The sequence below is a fragment of the Pelophylax lessonae genome (genome assembly GCF_965119305.1).
Source record: "Pelophylax lessonae genome assembly, chromosome: 3".
Classification (NCBI taxonomy): domain Eukaryota; kingdom Metazoa; phylum Chordata; class Amphibia; order Anura; family Ranidae; genus Pelophylax; species Pelophylax lessonae.
Window position 1 is genome coordinate 138119979 of NC_138770.1, and position 21355 is coordinate 138141333.

Here is a 21355-nt window from a genome sequence, read left to right on the forward strand (position 1 = left end):
GTAATCCAGATCTCCCAATGGTCCCACAAGCCCTTGCAGTTAAAACCATTTAACAATGTTCCTGCTTTCTGGGCGGGGAGATCAGAGTCGTTTTTAGCACCTCGCTTTTGCAGACTACACACGTTAAATGAAAGAACAAAATAAACAGCATTTGCAAATAGAGAAATTCGATTTATTGGCTCTGTGGTTAAACAGTCATGGATTAAAGCCATGAAAATAAAAAAATTTCAATTTGAAATTTTATTTAGCATGTTGCTAAACGCTTAATAAGACATCAACACTACAGCCAACATACTCAGGATTTGTTGTTGCTTTTTTTGTTTTGATTCTTTAGATACTTGGTGATAACCATGTTGTAAAAGCCAAAAAAAACAAATAGTGGCTATGGTGTAATGCTGGTTTTAGGAATGTTGACATGATCCTTAGAAAGATGTCCAAAAATGTGCAACCTCATTTGGCAAGTCTAGGTTTCGGAGTTGCCATCCCCAGATGTCATCATGGTCTCTCAACCACGGAGAGATCTACATGTTCTTACTCTTTGTTCTCCATCATGGAGAGTTCCTTCATGACTCTTAATTTCCCGCTAGCGTCCAAATTTCGCTTCTCCCGTATAAGCTCCTCTAGGCTGTGGAACCTCAGGGTATGAATGTTATTTTCTTCCAAATGGAGCTTCAAGAAATACTGAAGATTGCCCGAATGGACCTCCCCACCTGCTTTAAACTCCCTGTTGCCAAACCTGCACCAGGCAGCAAAGCTCTCAGAGTTAGTCCAGCAGATCTCATCACTTCTCAAGCCAAGGTGTCCACATGCATTCTGAAGGACCAGCTCTGCAGTCAGGGGCCTGTATCGATACCAGCTACTCACCACCCTGCCCATGCACCCTCCGCCTACCTCGAAAACATTGTCTTTGCGGATCTCCCCACGGTGCAAGTGTATGATCTGTCCCTGACCAACGTAGACTGCCCAGTGCGGTGATGGGGGAGGAGGGTGGTCTGCAGCAGGGCAAATAAAGAGCAGCTCCACAAGGTCTCCTGGTTGGCAGAAGGTCAACAAGCCTTGCATAGGGTAGACACTGAGGTCCTGGCTGCCCCTGAGCTTGGAAAAGATGCATTCCTGACAACTAAAGGCTGAAAACTCAATTTCGTTGAGCAGAAGATGCCCTTCACATTCGCTGGGACTTGGGTCCCTCACAGTGTACCGCTCAGATTGCCCTCTATCGTCCAGGTCCTCCTCCTCATCCGAGAAAAAATATGCCACCCCAACTCGCAGCTCGTCCTTCTCTATTCCAGAAGGGTCCCCTGTTGGCAACTCGCTGTAATTCAGGTGGGTGATGCGATCCAGTTGATTTCCCATCAATGACAGGACAAGGCAATAACAGCAGGAACACCAGTTCTGCAAGGATAAAACAAGAATCTTGTTTAATTTTACTGAAGAAATAAAAGCCCGATAGAAAAGTCCTAAAGAAAAGTCCTAAACAATCAGGTAAACATATCAATATAAAAACAAAAATGTCAAATCTTCAGAAGCATATTACGAAGATAATCAATAGACAGCGCATGATTCACATGAAAACTCCAGGCAGATTAAAATACATATTGATGCAGCTTCTAAAATGTATTTACAAATAGGAGAAGCACAGGTACCTGAAATTCAGCCTCTTGCAATCCTTAGTAAAGTAAAACTCAAGACTGGAAAAGGGTGAAACAGCACAAGGCGCCAATCAGTTGGGCTGCAGGTAATATATGCTAACAAAAGACATGGCAATAGGGGGAGAGAGTAGAGTGATCAAAAGATATGAGCTAATGCATCTCCTGCTTCTCCTTTCACTGTCCAGTCACAGGCTGTGGAGGGACAATACCTCTAAATGTTACCCAGCTGCAACAAAGAAAAAACAGGTCTACTTAGCTACAAGACAGGGGTGTGTTATGTGACAGAGCTGCCGAAGTCTCAGGACTGGATGGACTTAAATACAAATCCTTTGGTAGGTAAACCCCTCCCTTATATGTATGTATTGCAACTGTTTGTTTAGCCATTTAGCCTGGAGAACTGCTTTAACTCAGTTTAAGGAATACATTTATTTTTTTACATTTATAGGGGGTGACTGACATCATAAGTGCTACCAGCTAGATATTAGGAGCATAGGCTGGTGAGAAGTTTGAGAGGTAAACTCAGTTTAGCTTTGACTTTGTTAGTAATCCAAATAAAGAATGCTGGGGGAATCCTCTAGCAAGCCTCCCTTAGGCTGTTTAGTATTTGACAAGCAAGGAGATCAAACATCACTTGACACTAAAGACTCTAAAACACAAATAGAACGCTGTATGACAAAGACTGAAATATAAATGCAGTTATTATAACTAAAGGTAATATCTGATTTGATTTTATATTCCTGGATTGCTGTTCTATAATTTGATTATTGCATCTCAATATACTAGGGAAATCCTATAGCCACACAGATTGAATTAAATCTGGTCGGTTTTAAAATTTGGCATAGAGCGTGGGACAGTATAATAGCGCACTACAAAAATATTTCTACAGAAATGGCTGTACCCTTACTTTTATATTTAAGCTAAAAGCACGAATAAATGCCAAATACAGTTTATTTAGGCTGTTAAGATATATAATACACACACACTACTGTGCAAAAAAGATTTAGGAAGGTGTGAATAAATGCTGTAAAGTAAGAATGCTTTCAAATATATATTTTAATTAGTTTAATCAATTTACAAAATGCAAAGTGAGGAAACAGAAAAAAAATGTAAATCTCAAATCAATATTTGGTGTGACTACCCTTTGGCTTGAAACCAGCATCAATTCTAAAGGCCCGTACACACGTGCAGATTGTCGGCCGAAAAGCTTTGGCCGACGACCGATCGGCCGATTGTATGCTTGTTAGTATGATGCTTCCGACAGCCGACAGCGCACTTTCGGCCGAAAAGAATCTGTCGTGCAAGCATTAAAATTTTTGTATGCCGACACCAGAGCGGCCGATTGTTCGCCAGTCAATACAGAATTCGGCCGACAGACAGCAGATTTGCAAGACTGGGCATGCTCAGAAAAGAAAAAACACAGGGAAAGTTAACCATCACATGACATCACTTCTGCAGTCGGCTGTAGTCGGCGGACAAAATTCTTGTGCAGTCTTTTGCACTTTTCAACAGACACGACAGCCCGGGGACAAAAGACGGCCAATCGTTCGGCCGACGATCTGCACGTGTGTACGGGGCATTACACTTGCACAAAGTCAGGGATTTTGTAGGATCAGAGTCAGGTGTATAATTAACCAATTATACCAAGCAGATGCCAATGATCATCAATTTCATATGTAGGTTGAAACATATTCATTACCTAAAATGGAAGCAGTTGTGTAGGAGGCTAAAAAATAAGGGAGGGGGGGGGGCAACCAAACTTTGCTACGGAGGTGAGGTTGTGGAAGACAGTTTCATGTCACAGGTCATACACCATAGCAAGATTGAGCAAAGCAACAAGACACAGGGTTGTTATACTGCATCAGCAAGGTCTCTCCCAGGCAAAGATTTCAAGGCAGACTGGGGTTTCAAGATGTGTTGTTCAAGCGCTTTTGAAGAAGCACAAAGAAAACGGACAACGTTGAGGACCATAGATGCAGTGGTCAGCCATAAGGCCCGTACACACGTGCAGATTGTCGGCCGAAAAGATTCGGCCGACGACCGATCGGCCGATTTTCGGCTTGTTAGTATGATGCTTCCGACAGCCGACAGCGCATTTTCGGCCGAATAGAATCTGTCGTGCAAGCATTAAAATTTTTGTATGCCGACACCAGAACGGCCGATTGTTCATCAGTCAGTACAGAATTCGGCCGACAGACAGCAGATTTGCAAGACTGGGCATGCTCAGAAAAGAAAAAACACAGGGAAAGTTAACTTTCACATGACATCACTTCTGCAGTCGGCGGACAAAATTCGTGTGCAGTCTTTTGCACTTTTCAGCGGACACGACAGCCCGGGGGCAAAGGACGGCCGATCGGTCGGTACATGAGTACGGGGCTATAGAAACCTAATTCAGCAGATGAAAGACACTTCATGCTTACTTACCTGCTGGATATCGGAAGATGCCCAGCAGTGCCATCAGCACAGAACTGGCAGAAACCAATAGGACCCAGGCACACCCATCTACTGTCCAGAGAAGTCTGGCCAGAATTTGTTTTCATGGAAGCTTTGCAGCCAAAAATTCGACAATGAAACAAGGCTAAAGGACTCAACTATGCATGAAAACATAGGAACTGGGGTGGAAAAAAATGGCAGCTGGTGCTCTGGACTGATGAGTGAAAATGTGAAATATTTGGCTGTAGCAGGAGGCAGTTTGTTTGTTGAAGGGCTGAAGAGGTGTACAATAATGAGTGTTTGCAGGCAACAGTGAAGCATGGTAGAGGTTCCTTGCAAGTTTGGGACTGCATTTCTTCAAACAGAGTTGGAGATTTGGTCAGGACCAATGCTGCCCTCAATGCTGAGAATACAGGCAGATACCCAATTCATCATGCAATATCATCAGGGAGACGTGTAATTGACCCCCAAAATATTTTACAGCAGGACAACGACCTCAAAACACACAGTCATTAGGAACTATCTTCAGTGTAAAGAAGAACAAGGAGTACTGAAAGTGATGGTTTGGCTGCCACAGAGCCAAAGGTGTAACTAGAACCTTCAGGGCCCCGGTGCAAGAAACCATGCAGGGCCCCCCGGACACCTGGCCGGGGCCCTTCCCATTAAGCCTGGGGCTCCTCCCACTGATCCTGGGGTCCTTCACTCTCGTTGCGGGGCCCTTTATTACATTCCCACAGTGGGACCCTTTCACAAGTTCTGCAGTTGGCCCAGTGGGGGGGCACCAGGGGAGAACACAGGGGCCCAGAGACAGCAGAACACAAGTGAACTGGATAGGAGGAGTGGCAGGGGCAGCATACAGAGGAACCAATCTCCTCCATTTTCCTCCTGCAGCTACAGGAGGAAAAAGGACAGTGATTTCTCTACATGCTGCCCCCGCCGCCCCTCCTATCCAGGTATACAGTGGAGCTGCACAGGCCCCCTGGAGCATGGGGCCCGGTTGCAATTGCAACCCCTGTAGTTACGCCCCTGCACAGAGCCCTGATATCAACATGATGGAGTCTTTCTGGGATTACATGAAGAGACAGAAGGATTTGAGGCCGCCTACATCCACAGAAGATCTGTAGTTAGTTCTCCAAGATGGTTTGAACAACCAACCTGCAGAGTTCCTTCAAAAACTTTGTGCAAGTGTACATAGAAGAATTTATGCTGTTTTGAAGGAAAAGCATGGTCGCACCAAATATTATTTTGATTTGGATTTATCTTTTCTTCAATCATTTAATAACTTTCCCATTTTCTTAATTGATAAAAATAAACTATTAACACTTCTATTTCTGAAAGCATACATAATGCACAGCATTTTTTCACACCTGCCTAAGACTTTTTCACAGTACTGTATACCCATCCATACCATTCATTTGTGTCCCTTTTAACCACTTAAGCCCCGGAAGATTTTACCCCCTTCCTGACCAGGGGGTATTTTACGATTCGGCACTGCGTGAGTTTAACAGACAATTGCGCGGTCGTGCAACGCTGTGCCCAAATGAATTTCACGTCCTTTTTTTCCCACAAACAGAGCTTTCTTTTGGTGGTATTTGATCACCTGTGCGATTTTTTGATCATGCGCTATAAACAAAAAAAGAGCGACAATTTTGCAAAAATAACAATATTTTTCACATTTTTTTATATGAAATTCCCCAGAAAAAAAAAATGTAAAAATCAAAATTTTGTAACATTTTAGACCAATTTGTTTTCTGCTACATATGTTTGGTAAAAAAAAAAAAAAAAAATCGCAAAAAGCGTATTTTGATTGGTTTGCGCAAAAGTTATTGCGTTTACTAACTAAGGGAAAGATTTTTGTCATTTTTATTGGTTTTTTTTAACGAGTAATGGCAGGGATCTGCGATTTTTTTTGCGGGACTGCGACATTGCGGCGGACAGTTTGGACCCTTGACTGACATTTTTGACACTTTTGGGGGTACCAGTGACATTACTACAGTAATCTGTGCTATACATATGCACTGTTACTGTAAAATGACACTGGGAGGGAAGGGGTGAACTTTATTGGAGAGGGAGGGGTTAAGTGTGTCCCTAGGGGCGTGTTTCTTACTGTCATTGGATGTGGCTGTGTGTGTAACAGCACAGATCAACGGTCCTACATAGCAGGACCGAGTGATTTGTGCTTTTACACAGGGGAGAGTGACAGGCGGATTTGTTTACATTAGCCGCCTGCCTTTCTCCCTCCCTACCCGACGATCGCGAGTGACCGGCGGACATCGGGTCCGCCAGTCACACGCGTCGGCTTCTTCGGGTACGAGCGGAGGCGGGAGTGCGCCTCCGGCGACGCGCGCTCGCCCCCTATTCGACTCCCAGGCTAGTGACATACCGTCACTTTGCCTGGGAGGGGCTGACCGCCGCCGTATATAGTCGGGCGGCGGTCGGCAAGTGGTTAATAGCAGCTTTGGACAGCACATCTAGAAATACGTTTAACATTCTCCTTCTCCTTGCAGGGGAGTAGGCTCACTGACACAATGGGGGAGATTTACTACCGGAGAGTGAAAAATCTAGTGCAATTCTGCATAGAACCCAATTGGCTTCCAGGTTTTTCTGTCTAAGCTTAATTGAACAGCTGAAGTTAGAAGCCGGTTGGCTACCATGCACAGCTGCACCAGATTCTGAGTGATTCCGTTTAAGTAAATCTCCCCCAATGAGTTAGGAGAGTTAAAAGTTTAATAACAGTGGTGCATGCGACTGCAATGCATGGGCACTGCTCTTACTGGGTAAATGGAAGAGCCACAGTGGGGAGTACAGGATGACCAAACAAACAAATAAAAAGGATGTGCTTTATAACAATGTGCTAGATTAGGAGGTTGGTCAAAGCTGGATCATTTAGTAACAGCAAGAACTAGATTGCTCCCCCACCACCCATAGTTCTCTAGGAGAGATCTGCCCGTCTATGGTCAGCCCTTTATAAATGCTGACTTCTTGCTTAGTAATGCTGCGGTAAGCCTGTGCTAAAGGTTATATATCTATAGGTTGGATCTTACCTGATTGAAGACAATAGGCTCTCTAATACTCTATAATTATGTAATGCTTACTCCAACTATTTGTAAAACACACCTATCATTACATAGACAGATATACATATAATACAGAAACATGCTGACATGCACTTTCATGCAGCTTCTCAGGTTTTCCCAAATCCCACACTTCTCTGCAAAGCTTGACTTTTGTTGAGAAAAGTGGTGGCCATGTTTTACTATACTGGTTACTGGGGCTGCACATCACAAAGAAGAATCCATAGGAAGGTGCAGGAGACAGCAAGCCAACCTTCACATTTGTTCACTCTAGTTTTTGCTTATCAGGAATATGAGAATTATTTTTCCTTAAAGCAAGCCTGTTGAAATTAGCCGGCTTCAGGGGAGAGGAGGGACAGCCAACAAAGGATGCCCCATAGTAAGCCTATGTGTGAGGTCACCGCTCAGGCATTCCATCCATTGTCAGTGATCTTTTTCTCTCCCCTGAAGCCTCCCTGGGGAGATCACATGACCATAATGTAGTGCCCCGAGAACAAGTACATATATGCATCTTCCTTCTACAGGGTAGATAGAATAGGAGTTAGAAGGGGAGGGGGTGGTAGTAGGTTTGGGCTTAAAGTGGTTCTAAAGGCTAAAGGTTTTATAGCTTACGGCAGGAGTCTTCAAACTATGGCCCTCCAGTTGTGCAGGAACTACAATTCCCATCATGCCTCGTCATATCTGTGAATGTCAGAGTTTTACAATGCATCATGGGATGTGTAGTTCCGCAACAGCTGGAGGGCCGTAGTTTGAGGATCCTTGGCTTACGGCATGCTATGCAGTAGGTTAAAAAAACCTTCAGTGTGCAGCTCCCCCCCCTCAATACTTACCCGAGCCCAATCTTGATCCAGTGCACATGAGCAGCAGCTCTGTTAGGTTTCTCGCTCATTATCTGGGATGCAGCAGCAGGAACCATTGGCTCCCACTGCTGTCAATCACAGCAGCCAGTGGGGAGGGAGTGGGGGGCAGGGCTGAGTCATGGTCTGTCTTACGAACACAGAGTGGGGCTCCGGAGCGAGCATGCACAAGTGGCCCCATAGCACGCAGCTTGCCATGGGGGCACTTGGCAGGGGGGAGGATCAGAGTACCAATGAGGGACCAGAGAAGAAGAGGATCGAGGCTGCTTTGTGCAAAACCACAGAGCAGGAAAATACAATATGTTTGTTATTTTGAAAAAAATTCCTCTACAAACCCTTTAATTAGCTCCCTCCCAGGAAAAAAAAAAACTCCCCAGCAATACACACCAAACTGAGCATGTGCAGCCCAACTCCGGTATCTCTGTCTCATCCACACATGTTTTGGAGTCAGTGAAAAGAGGAGGATCTGTGCATACAGGATCAAACAGCCTTTTTACACAATGCAGAGGATTAACCCCTTAGGTTCCACAGTGAGTTTAACAAACATGTTTTACTGCATATACACACTTATTTTACTGGTATGGGTTTAGTAACACTTTACATTGTGCCACAAAATGTAGACTATCCTTAAGGATTCCTTTTTAGATACTTTGAGGGAACGATGAGTGAGATTTAAAGTGATTGTATAGTCTTGTTTTTTTTTAGTTAAACATAACAAACATGTTATACTTACCTCTTCTGTGGAGGGGCTTTGCACAGAGCAGCCCGTATCCTCCTCTTCTCAGGTCCCTCTTCGGCGCTCCTGGCCTCTCCCTCCTGTTGAGTGCCCCACAGCAAGCAGCTTGCTATAGGGGTACCCGAGCTGAGCTGCAGCTTCCTGTGTCCATTCAGACACAGAGCCCCGGCACAGCCCCATACCTTTTCTCTCCTCATTGGCGGACTGACTTTGATTGACAGCAGCGGCAGCCAACAGCGCTGTGCTGCTGTCTCAGCCAAAGATGAGGGGAGTCTTGGGCAGATGAGACACTCCTGCAACATCGCTGGATATAGATAGGGCTCAGGTAAGTATTAGGGCTGCTGCACACAGAAGGCTTTTTATCTTAATGCATAGACTGCATTGAGATAAAAAAAAAAAAAACTTTATGCCATTACAACTCCTTTAAAGGTTAAGTCTGGGCAATATACAAAATGTACCGCATCTAGGCAGTACATGTACTTCTCCCAATGTTTAACTCTGCTACAACACAGAAAAATGCCAGTTGATTATGCCACTAATATCATTAAGCTTCTAACTGTGTACTCTTTTCTGTGGAATACAGAACACCTCCCTCTATGTACAGCCCTGGCCAAAAGTTTTGAGAATGACACCAATATTATTTTTCACAAACTCTGCTGCCTCCGTTTTTAAGATGCCAATTTGCATATACTTCAGAATGTTATGAAGAGTGATCGGATCAATTGCAAGGTCCCTCTTTGCAATGAAAATTAACTTAATTTCACAAAAAAATAAAAACATGTCCACTGCATTTCAGCCCTGCCACAAAAGGACCAGCTGACATCCCTGTCAGTGATTCTCTTGTAACACCGGTGGCCGTATTGACGAGGACAAAGCTGGAAATCACTCTGTAATGCTGACTGAGTTAGAATAACAGTCTGGAAGCTTTAACCACTTAAGCCCCGGAAGATTTTACCCCCTTCCTGACCAGGGTTTTTTTTGCGATTTTTTACTACGTGACTTTAACGGACGATTGCGCGGTCGTGCGACGCTGTACCTAAACAAATTTGACGTCCTTTTTTTCCCACAAACAGAGCTTTCTTTTGGTGGCATTTGATCACCTGTGCGATTTTTTGATCATGTGCTATAAACAAAAAAAGAGCGTAATTTTTGCAAAAATAACAATATTTTTCACTTTTTTTTTTATATGAAATTCCCCCCAAAAAAATGTAAAAATCAAAATTTTTTAACATTTTTAGCCAAATTGTTTTATGCTACATATGTTTGGTTAAAAAAAAAAAAAAAAAAAAAATCGCAAAAAGCGTATTTTGATTGGTTTGCGCAAAAGTTATCGCGTTTACTAACAAAGGGAAAGATTTTTGTCATTTTTGGTTTTTTTTTTTAACGAGTAATGGCAGTGATCTGCGATTTTTTTTGCGGTACTGCGACATTGCGGCGGAGAGATTGGACCCTTGACTGACATTTTTGACACTTTTGGGGGTACCAGTGACATTACTGCAGTAATCAGTGCTATATATATGCACTGTTACTGCAAAAATGACAATGGCAGGGAATGGGGTTAACTGTATTGGACAGGGAGGGGTTAAGTGTGTCCTAGGGGCGTGATTCTAACTGTAGTGGGACATGGCTATTGGTGTAAAAACAAAGATCAACGGTTCTACATAGTAGAACCGTCTGATCTCCATTTTTACACAGGGGAGAATGACAGGCGGCTTGTTTACATAAGCCGCTCTGCCTTTCTCCCGCTGTACCGACGATCGGCGAGTGCCCGGCGGACATCGGGTCCGCCGGTCACACGCCCGCACTCCTCCCTGAACGAGCCTCAGCGGGCGCGTGCCTCAGCGGGCGCGCGCTCGCCCGCTATTGGCTCTAATCCCAGTGACAGGCGAGCGACGTAGATCTACGTCACTCTGCCTGGCCGGGGCTGACTGCCGCAGTAAATATACTGTGCGCAGTCGGCAACCGGTTAAAAAGAGGGTGGTGCTGGAAATCATTGTTCTTCCTCTGTTAACCATGGTTACCTGCAAGAAAACATGTGCAGGCATCATTACTTTGCACAAAAAGGGATTCCCAGGCAAGGATATTGTTGCTACTAAGATTGTACCCAATTCAACCATTTATCGGATCATCCAGAACTTCAAAGAAACCGGTTCAATTGTTGTGAAGAAGGCTTCAGGACATCCAAGAAAGTCCAGCAAGCATCAGGATCATCTCCTACAGTTGATTTAGCTGCGGGATCAGGGCAGCACCAGTGCAGAGCTTGCTCAGGAATGACAGCAGGTAGGTGTGAGTACATCTATATGCACAGTGAGGCAAAGACTTTGGAGGATGGCCTGGTGTCAAAAATGGCAGCAAAGAAGCCAATTCTCTCAAGAAAAAACATCAGGGACAGACTGATATTCTACAAAAAGTACAGGGATTGCACTGCTGAGGACTGGGGTAAAGTCATTTTTGCTGATGAATCCCCTTTCCAATTGTTTGGGGCATCCAGAAAAAAACCTTGTCCGGAGAAGAAAAGGTGAGCAGCGCCATCCGTCTTATGTCATGCCAACAGTAAAGCATCTTGAGACCATTCATGTGTGGGGTTGCTTCTCAGTCAAGGGAGCGGGCTCACTCACAATTTTGCCTATGAACACAGCCATGAATAAAGAATGGTACAAAAGCATCCTCATAGAGCAACTTCTCCTAACATTTCAAGAACACTTTGGTGATGAGCAATGCCTTTTCCAGCATGCTGGAGCACCTTGCCATAAGGCAAAAGTGATAACTAAGTGGCTTGGGGCACAACATCAACATTTTGGGTTCATGGTCAGGAAACTCCCCAGACCTTAATCCTATTGAGAATTTGTGGTCGATCCTAAAGAAGCAGGTGAACAAAAAAACTTAAAGCCTTGATTTTGCAAGAACGGGCTGCCATCAGTCAGGATGTGGCCCAGAAGTTGATTGACAGCATGCCAGGGAGAATTGCAGAGGTCTTGAAAAAGAAGGGTCAACACTGCAAATATTGACTCTTTGCATAAACTTAATGTAATTGTCAATAAAAGCCTTTGACACTTATGAAACGCTTATAATTATACTTCAGTACATAATATTGATCTGACAAAAAGATCTAAAAACACTGAAACAGCAGACTTTGTGAAAATTTATATTTGTGTTATTCTCAAAACTTTTACCAGGGCTGTATGTTAACTAGAAAAGAAAGGGGGGTATTCTGCAATCCACCAAAAGTGAAACAGAAAAGCCTGACAACACTGCCTGGGATTTCACAGCAGAAAAAGCATAAGAGTTGATTTACTAAAACTGGAGAGTGAAAAATCTGGTGCAGCTCTGCATAGAAACCAATCAGCTTCCAGGTTATATTGTCAAAGCTTAAAGTAAACAAGCTTAAAGCGGTTGTAAACTCGTTTGAGTTTTTTTTTTTTTTTTACACCCTGCAAAAGAAAGACATAATGAGCTAGTATGCATCGCATATTAGCTCATTATGCAATACTTACCTCAGAACGAGCCCCCGCCGTGCCGCTCACTCACCTCTATGACGGGCGACATGTCTAGTCGCCCGTCTTCCGGGATCGCGGCATCCGGCCATCTGATTGGCCGGAGCCGCGGTGACGTCACTCCCGCGCACGCGCGCTAGAGCCGACAGTCACGGCACGGGGCTCTGAAGGAACGGCACGATCGGCCGTTCCTTCAGAGCGCATGCGCCAGTGACGTCACTGGCGACATGTAAGGTAAATATCTCCTAAACTGTACATGTTTAGGAGATATTTACAGTACCTATAGGTAAGCCTTATCATAGGCTTACCTATAGGTACAAGTTGTAGAGGAGGGTTTACTTCCTCTTTAAAGCGGTAGTATCCCGCTTTTTGACACTTTTACCTACAGGTAAGCCTATAATAAGGCTTACCTGTAGGTACAATTAATATCTCCTAAACCGGCATGGTTTAGGAGATATTTGCAGTGCATGCAGCCGCTCACGCGAGCGCCGCATGCGCTCTGAAGGTCCGGGGGGACCTTCAGTTTTCCTTGCCAGGAGCTTGCCAGAAAATCACTCCCACGCGCGTGCGGGGGAGTGACGTCATCGCGGCTCCGGCCAATCACAGTGCCGAAGCCGCCGAACCCGGAAGAGATGCCGAGGGATCATGGCAGCGCCCTCAGCGATGTCCGGGGGTCCGTGTCGGGGCTTCGTTCTAAGGTAAGTAATACTAGCTCATTATGCCTTTGTCTTGCAGGTTTTTTTTTTTTGGGTTTACAACCGCTTTAAGTTAGAAGCTGATTGGCTACAACGCAGAGCCGCATCACATTTTGCACTCTCCAGTTTTAGTAAATCAACCCCAATATGTTGTCAGCTTGAAGAGAAAGTTAGGAGCTTGCTAGATTTCTGGCAGATCAACAGGTATTTTCTGTTGCTGTTTTCAAATAGATACAACATGGGCAACATGGGCAAATGAGCATATTTTACAGAGATGTGCTACATATGTTTATTTTGGTCAGATCTACACTTTAACCACTTGCCGACTGCCTAACGCCGATCTACGTCGGCAGTCAGCCCCTCACAGGCAAAGTGACGTAGGGCTACGTCACTAGCTTGTGAGGGTCTAGGGAGCAAGCGCGCGCCCCCGGAGGCGCGCTCCCGCGTGGTCACGGACCCCCCCGCGTGTGTGACCAGCGGACCCGATGTCCGCCGGTCACTCGGCAATCGGCGGGGGAGAGGGAGAATGTCAGGCAGCTTGTGTAAACAAGCCACCTGTCATTCTCCTCGCTGTAAAGACACTGATCACACGGATCTAGTATGTAGATCCGTTGATCAGTGTCCTTACAGCTCAAGCCACAGCCAATCACAGTAGAAAACACGCCCCTAGGGATACACACAGCCCCTCCCTCCCAAATAAAGTTAACCCCTTCACTACTAGTGTATTTTTACAGTAACAGTGCATATGTATAGCACTGATTACTGTAGAAATGTCACTGGTAACCCCAAAAGTGTCACAAATGTCAATCAAGGGTCCGATCTGTCCGCCCCAATGTCGCAGTACCGCAAAAAAAAAAATCGCAGATCGCCGCCATTACGAGTTAAAAAAAAAAACAACAAAAATGACAAAAATCTTTCCCTTTGTTAGTAAACGCGATAACTTTTGCGCAAACCAATCAAAATACGCTTTTTGCGATTTTTTTTACCAAACATAGGTAGCATAAAACAAATTGGCCGAAAATGTTAAAAAATTTTGATTTTTACATTTTTTTGGGGGGGAATTTCATATAAAAAAATGTGAAAAATATTGCTATTTTTGCAAAATTGACGCTCTTTTTTTGTTTATAGCGCGTGATCAAAAAATCGCACAGGTGATCAAATACCACCAAAAGAAAGCTCTGTTTGTAGGAAAAAAAGGACGCCAAATTTGTTTAGGTACAGCGTCGCACGACCGCGCAATTGTCCGTTAAAGTCAAGCAGTGCCGAATCGCAAAATACCCCCTGGTCGGAATGGGGGTAAAATCTTCCGGGGCTTAAGTGGTTAAGCAGAGATTCTAATTACCTCCCCAAACACTGAGACAACCATAGCAGGGAGCATGTACAACTTTGTAGAACAGCATGCAAATAAAACGTTGTTTTGTAAAAAAAAAAAAAAAAAAAAAAAAACATAAGTTATGGTCTGATGCTGTGGTTCTCAATTACCAAGTTGCAGCCTCCTACTTCCTGAACCTCTAGCTCGCTGCCGATCCCCTGCACCGCACCACCCCAGTGTCTCCCAGCTCACATACTACCCCCACCTCCCATTTTTACACACATTGCCCTGAAACCCTCCCACAGTGTACCCAATTTAGCCCCTACAATGCCCCCAACCTGCTGCAGAACCTCCAGGCCCCCAATAGTGTCCCAAGCCTCCAACAATGTACCACAGTGCATACCAATTTGCCACAGTGCCTCCTATACCCTGCAGCCCCTTCCTTTCCTGATAGAGCCTCTGCAAAGCACCCAGCTTTCTGGAGGAAACCCAGCTTACTCCAGGAACCTTATACCCTATTTGGCAACCAAGTCTGCTCCAGAGTTCCTACCCCCCCCCCCTTCCTCCAGAACCCCCTGAAACCACAGTGACACTCAGATTAATCCTAAACTTTCTATTTTATTACATAATTTTGCATTCACATGCTTTTATTGTGCATAAGAAACTTTTTTTTTTTTTTTTATACCATTAGGACATACTGTAGAAGGGCTTGGAAGTACAGTAAAACCTTGGTTTGAGAGTAACTTGGTTTGAGAGCGCTTTGCAAGACAAGCAAATTTTTAAAATAAATTTTGACTTGATATACAAGCGATGTCTTGATATACAAGTAGCGTCATGTATAAAAAAGAATAGAGGAGCCTCTAAAGTGTAGCAATATGGTTACATTTAATGAAGGTTCAATATTTAGCAACTCACATGGTTGATGATTAAAACAGGCACATCTAAGTATGCAGGCATCCTCCGCACCGCCATCGACATCATCCCTTCCCCGCTGCACTCCACGAGTGATTCAAAGCCTCTCTTTCAGATCACTCTACTGCAGGCTATTCTTCCCAGTCAGGATTGCAGACTGACAGTGGTGAGAGTCGGTGGTTCAGAAGATGGTCTATGTGGACAGCTTTACCCCGGATGCCTGCATACTTAGGTGTGCCTATTTTAATCATCAACCATTTGAGTTGCTAAATGTTGAACCTTCATTAAATGTAACCATATTGCTACACTTAGAGGCTCCTCTCATCTCTCTTATATTCTGTAGCTCTGCTAGATTTTGCTTCTAATCCCCTTGGGAAGGCTGCATATTGTGGATGGACATTTTATGGTTGCACAACCTATAACATTGCTATAATCTTTGTATACAGACTATAAACTAAAGGACTTGTGGAACGAATCATCTGAGTTTCCATTATTTCTTATGGGGAAATTTGCTTTGATATAAGAGTGATTTGGATTACAAGCATGTTTCCAGAACAAATTATGCTCGCAATCCAAGGTTTTACTGTATTTACCAGGCTTTGGTCTTGGTAAGGTGGAATCACCGCCCTAATGGTCTGTTGAGAAACACCAGTATGGGACTGTAGAATATAATGGGTGGTGCCAAAGCATGGAGAAAAGCCATCAGTTGTTTATTAACTGCAGGAACTCCCAGGGGAAGTAGGTAGGTTTTCTTACACATAATTTACTGACAAAAGTTTTGTCCTCTTTAGAGCCCATTCACATTGAGTCGACACGACTTCGGGGGGCGACCTGTGAAGTCGCGTGCACCGCGACTTCGGCGCATATCACATAATGGAAGTCTATGCAAGTCGCTCCGAGGTCACCCCAAAGTAGTACAGGACCCTCTTTCTAAGTCGGAGCGACTTGTGTCGCTCCTATTAGAACGGGTCCTGTACTACTCAATGGACCGCGACTTGTCAGGCTGACAAGTCGCCTGACAAGTCGCGCTAGTTTGAATGGGCTCTTAACCTAACTTTATGGCAACTGGAAACATGTCAAATATCCAAAGTGAAATACTGGTAAGTGGCCTTTACATACATAGGGCTACCACCCAGCCGGTATTTCACTGCCCAGGACAGCAACAGCCTTCACAGCGCAAACCAGTAAAACAAAATGTTACCAGCCCAAATTACCAGCCCATCAAGCCTGCATTCACAATTGATCAGAGCATACTCCTGATTGTTTTGCAGTGTTTTTTAGGAAGTTTTAGAAGATTTTTACATGTGTTTTGCAGGTGTATCAAGCTTCAGGCTTCTATTACTAGTGTGGGCAAGGAGGGGAGGAGAGCAGTTCTAGAGGAGTTCTTCAGGTGCAGAAAACGCATGGGCCAAGTTTATAGGTCCAAAAACACCTGATTACACTAAGGGTCCATTCACACTAGCGCGACTTGTCAGGCGACTTGGTCGGTCGGTCGCTCGCCATAGAGTAGTACAGGACCCGTTCTAATAGGAGCGACACAAGTCGCTCCGACTTAGAAAAAGGGTCCTGTACTACTTTGGGGCGACCTGGAGGCGACTTGCATAGACTTCCATTATATGAAGTCCGTGCAAGTTGCGCCAAGATCGCGGTGATCACGCTGTGCACCGCAACTTCACAGGTCGCCTCAGCAAGTCGTGTCACCCCTGTCTGAATGGGCTCTTAAAATGAAAAAAAAAAAAATATATATATATATATAAATAAATGCATCATTTATTTAGAATGTACAAGCAAGTTTTGAAATGTAAACACGCACAATTACAAACAATAGGATTCTGCACACGGGAGTAGTCAGGCGTATGCAAACACTACAACATGCTCTGGTGTAAGTGGGGGGCTAAGGGCCGGTAATTTTATCATCAACCTGTAAAATGAAGTTCACAGTGGCCATAAAAGAAAATAAATTCCCTTAATTTGCATGGATTTCCTCTCTCTCTCTCTTCATGTTTATCTATGAAGCAGGAAGTGAAGGGAAATCTGTACACAGGAACAGAGATGGTGATAAAAAAAAAAGTCTGACAGGGGTTATAACCTCCCCTTGCTCTATCCAAAATGAAAAAAAAAAAAAGTTGCCCATAGTTCTACTTTAACTCAGCTTTAAATAAAAAGGTGTCCATTATTAAGGTGTTCAACGCCTATTAAAATAAAAAAAAAAAATCAGCTTTTTCTGCAATACTTACCTTCTCTTTGGCATTGTCCCCCACAGGCACTCCACTTCAACCACCAGCTGCTGGTTAATGACGGCCAGCATTTTACAGTTACTTCTAGTGAGCCCAGAGCATCAAGGACCTGTCCCCTGGGGGGTTGTCATTATGTAGCCTGGGCTTCCTGGAGAATCAGTCTTGATTTCTGCTGAGGCCAACAGATGGTAGGCCAGTCACCAGATTTCAGATTTGCAGCATGATGTGTAGCTGACAAACTGCAGAAACTTGCTTGAAGCAATCACGTCAAAAAACTATTTGAGGAATGTGGAATCCATGTCTGGAAAAACTGAAGGAGGCACTACCCAGTATTAGTATCGTTTCTAATATTGCTGTGTAACTGTACACTACAAGGCCTGAAGACAGCAGTAACCAGCTTGTAGCTTTATATATATTTACAGTATCTTACAAAAGTGAGTACACCCCTTACATTTTTGTAAATATTATATTATATCTTTTCATGTGACAACACCGAGGAAATGACACTTTGCTACAATGTAAAGTAGTGATTGTACAGCTTGTATAACAGTGTAAATTTGCTGTCCCCTCAAAATAACTCAACACACAGCCATTAGGCTCCATGTACACGGGACGTTGGAAATGGCCGTTTAGGAGCAGTTGGGCGTTTTTTTCAGAAGCCCCTGAACGCAGCTCCATGTTATCTTATCTGTCCATGTACACATGGTCCTTTACAGACATTTGCAGGCATTTGCTTTCAGGGACGTTTTTTAGAACGCAATTATTTGCGTTCGAACGTGTGTTTCCCGGCGTTTCAAACGCAAAAACGCGACCGAACGCGACCAAACACGATGACCTGCGTTTAGCGTTTTTCCATTTTAAAGGGGAATAATTTTTTTGACCTCTAGGAACGGTTCTAAACGCAAACGCCCGCAAACGCCCGCTAAATGCGGGTGCAAACGCGACCTAACGGACATTTCAAAGGTCCTAAAAATTCCAGCATTCAAAGGGACTTTTAACAACGTCCTGTGTACATGGAGCCTAAATGTCTAAACCGCTGACAACAAAAGTGAGTACTCCCCTAGGTGAATATGTCCAAATTGGGCCCAAAGTGTCAATATTTTGTGCGGCCACCATTATTTTCCAGCACTGCCTTAACCCTCTTGGGCATGGAGTTCACCAGAGCTTCACAGGTTGCCACCGGAGTCCTCTTCCATATATATATATATATATATATATATATATATATACACATATACATATACATATACATATATATAAACACACACACACACACACACTAATATATATATATACATACACACACACACACACACACACACACACACACACACACACACACACACACATATATATATATATATTTATTTTTTTATGTAAAACAAACCTAAAGTTCCCTGTGTTCTATCAGAATGCCGCTACTCATTAGATTGTGCAACGGAAGTGACGTTTGGACCAAAAACACTTATTGCGCAAGCGCGATGACGGGTAGCGGAAATCTGATAGAAGATCCATGCGGACATCTTACTACACCCAGCTACATCTTTCATTTCAGAGTAATTTTAGAAATAAAGTCAGCGGATATAAATAAATATGGTATATTGATATCTGTGATGCTGTTTGGATGTGAAATTTTGAAAGCATAAAGTGTTAGCGATAAGCAGTGCGAGGTGTACCAACATGGCCTCCGCCACCTTTCTACTGTTGGCGTCCAACTTCTTTAAAAATGTAACATCAAAACATCATCACAGATGTCAAAATACTAAGAAATTCAAGTTCAAGACGTAGCTGGGTGTAGTAAGATGTCCCCATGGGTGTTCTATCACATTAACCCGTCAGATCATGAAGTGTTTGGAACACATAGCAGTGTGAAACTCATGGTGGAATGTATCACGCATGTGCAGTAAGTGTTTTTTGGTCCGAACGCCACTTCCGTTGCACAATCTGATGGGTAGCACTCTGATCGAACACCTGCACATCAGCCTCTGAACTTAAAGCGTTTGTTACCCCAACATTTCATATTTCTGATGTGCCTGCTGTACCACGAACTTGTATGAGAAATTATCCTGTTCTCTTTGTATTGTTCCTTTATGTGAAATCTTTGGTGAATATGCCAGTCCCTCTGCTTCCCTTGTATAAACTGACCACACTAAGCAGGAAAGCACACCATGGTCAGTTATCTGGGAACTCAATGATTAGACTTGTCCTGACATGTTGCGGCTGCAGAACCATTCACTGGGAAGCTCAGTGTGCTGCTGCTGCTTCTCCTCCCCCAGCTCTTAGGCAGCTGAGAACAAAGGGAATGTTAAAAAAAAAAAAAGTGTTTATAATTTGTTATATCTATGCAAAATATTTTGCCTTTCATTTCTATTTTAAACAAAATGGGTTGTTTTACAAGGTGATTGTTTACAATCACATTAATCTCTTACTGCTGGATCCCTCCAGCCTTTTAAGGAGTTAAAAATGCTGGAGGCTGGTAATTTGGCATCCAACTAAATGATCACCAACTACTGGTCAGTGGTCATGTGATCGAGAGCCCACCTGATTTTACACATTGAGTGAGTGTGCTCTCAGAACAGCAGATCACTTGTAATCTTTACCACTCTCTATCACTGGTAAAGCCCACTGTCCTGCAGTCACATATATGAAAGTGGCCAGCAGCAACAGGTTAAGGAGTATAAGAAGGTAAAACTTTTATTTTCTGCTTTGGATGGAGTGTGGAAGGGTTAGCCTCTCAGGTTTTTTATTGTGGTCTGTGTCCCTGCTAGGGAGATTTATCTATTTGTCCTGGTGACCACAGAACGTTAAGGGGAAATTCAAAATTTTATAGTGATCCCCAAAACAAGAGATATGCTTATGACAAGTGTGTAAGGGTCAGGGGAGGACTGGGAAGGGGGGCAATCACACCCCGGGCCGCTCTGATGGCGGGTAAAAAGGCCACACTCAGGGCTGGATTAATGTAAGGGCCAGACACTGTATACAGCTGCTGGTCGCCGCTACACAATGTTATATTTGCAGAGCTGCAGCGGAGGGGTATGAGTGTGCAGAGTCGCTCCTGCACCAGGCCGGCACAATACTAACACAGTCACTTCCCTGTCTCCGCCCCACAGGAGCTTCCTAGGCCATCTGGCGTGATGTCATGAATTTTTTTAAACCTCCTTTGTTGCTATTAAAGCGGTTGTAAACCCAGAAAAAAAAAAACCCTTCAAGACAAAGGCATAATGAGCTAGTATGCATCGCATACTAGCTCATTATGTATTACTTACCTTAGAACGAAGCCCCGACACGGACCCCCGAACACCGCTGCGGGCGCTGACATGATCCCACGGCGTCTCTTCCGGGTTCGGCGGATCCGCGCTGTGATTGGCCGGAGCCCGCGATGACGTCACTCCCGCGCATGCGCGGGAGTGATTGTCTGGCAAGCTCCCGGCAAGGGAAGCTGAAGGTCCGCCGGACCTTCAGAGCGCATGCGCCGCTCGCGTGAGCGGCTGCATGCATATCTCCTAAACCGTGCCGGTCTAGGAGATATTAATTGTACCTACAGGTAAGCCTTATTATAGGCTTACCTGTAGTTAAAAGTGAAAAAAAGCGGGATGCTACCGCTTTAACATTAAATTATGTTACCACATTGCATCCTGTTTGTCTTGCTTCATAACATAAATATCCGTTATAAAACCAGGTGGGCATGGATGGTGAGCTGATTCGATGGTTCAATGGGCCACCTGACTGGACTTAACCCCCCCCCCCAGGCCTAATGCTGCCAGCTCTCCCCTGGCAATGGTAGAGTTCCCCTCACTTTAAGGAGATTTCCTGTCGCTTCCTATTGAGTCTCCAGGACAGGAAGTGAAATGTCCCCAATGGTACAATGACAGCAGAAAAAAAAAAAGAGGCCTGACAATTCAATTTTGAGTTGTTGCCAAAACAAGGTGAATCTTCCAGTGGGGACACCTGACCCGTTG

The 21355-nt window shown here is 44.2% G+C and overlaps 1 protein-coding gene across 1 annotated transcript in view; it reads right to left on the reverse strand.

Annotated features, from left to right (window-relative positions):
- Positions 1-221: 221 nt before the first annotated feature.
- Positions 222-21355, reverse strand: part of LRATD1 (LRAT domain containing 1) — a 28949-nt gene continuing 7815 nt past the window's right edge. The window contains exon 2 of the mRNA XM_082252583.1: positions 222-1392. Coding sequence (XP_082108709.1) covers positions 532-1353 — 822 coding nt within the window. The 5' untranslated portion in view covers positions 1354-1392 and the 3' untranslated portion in view covers positions 222-531. The remainder of the gene's footprint in view (positions 1393-21355) is intronic.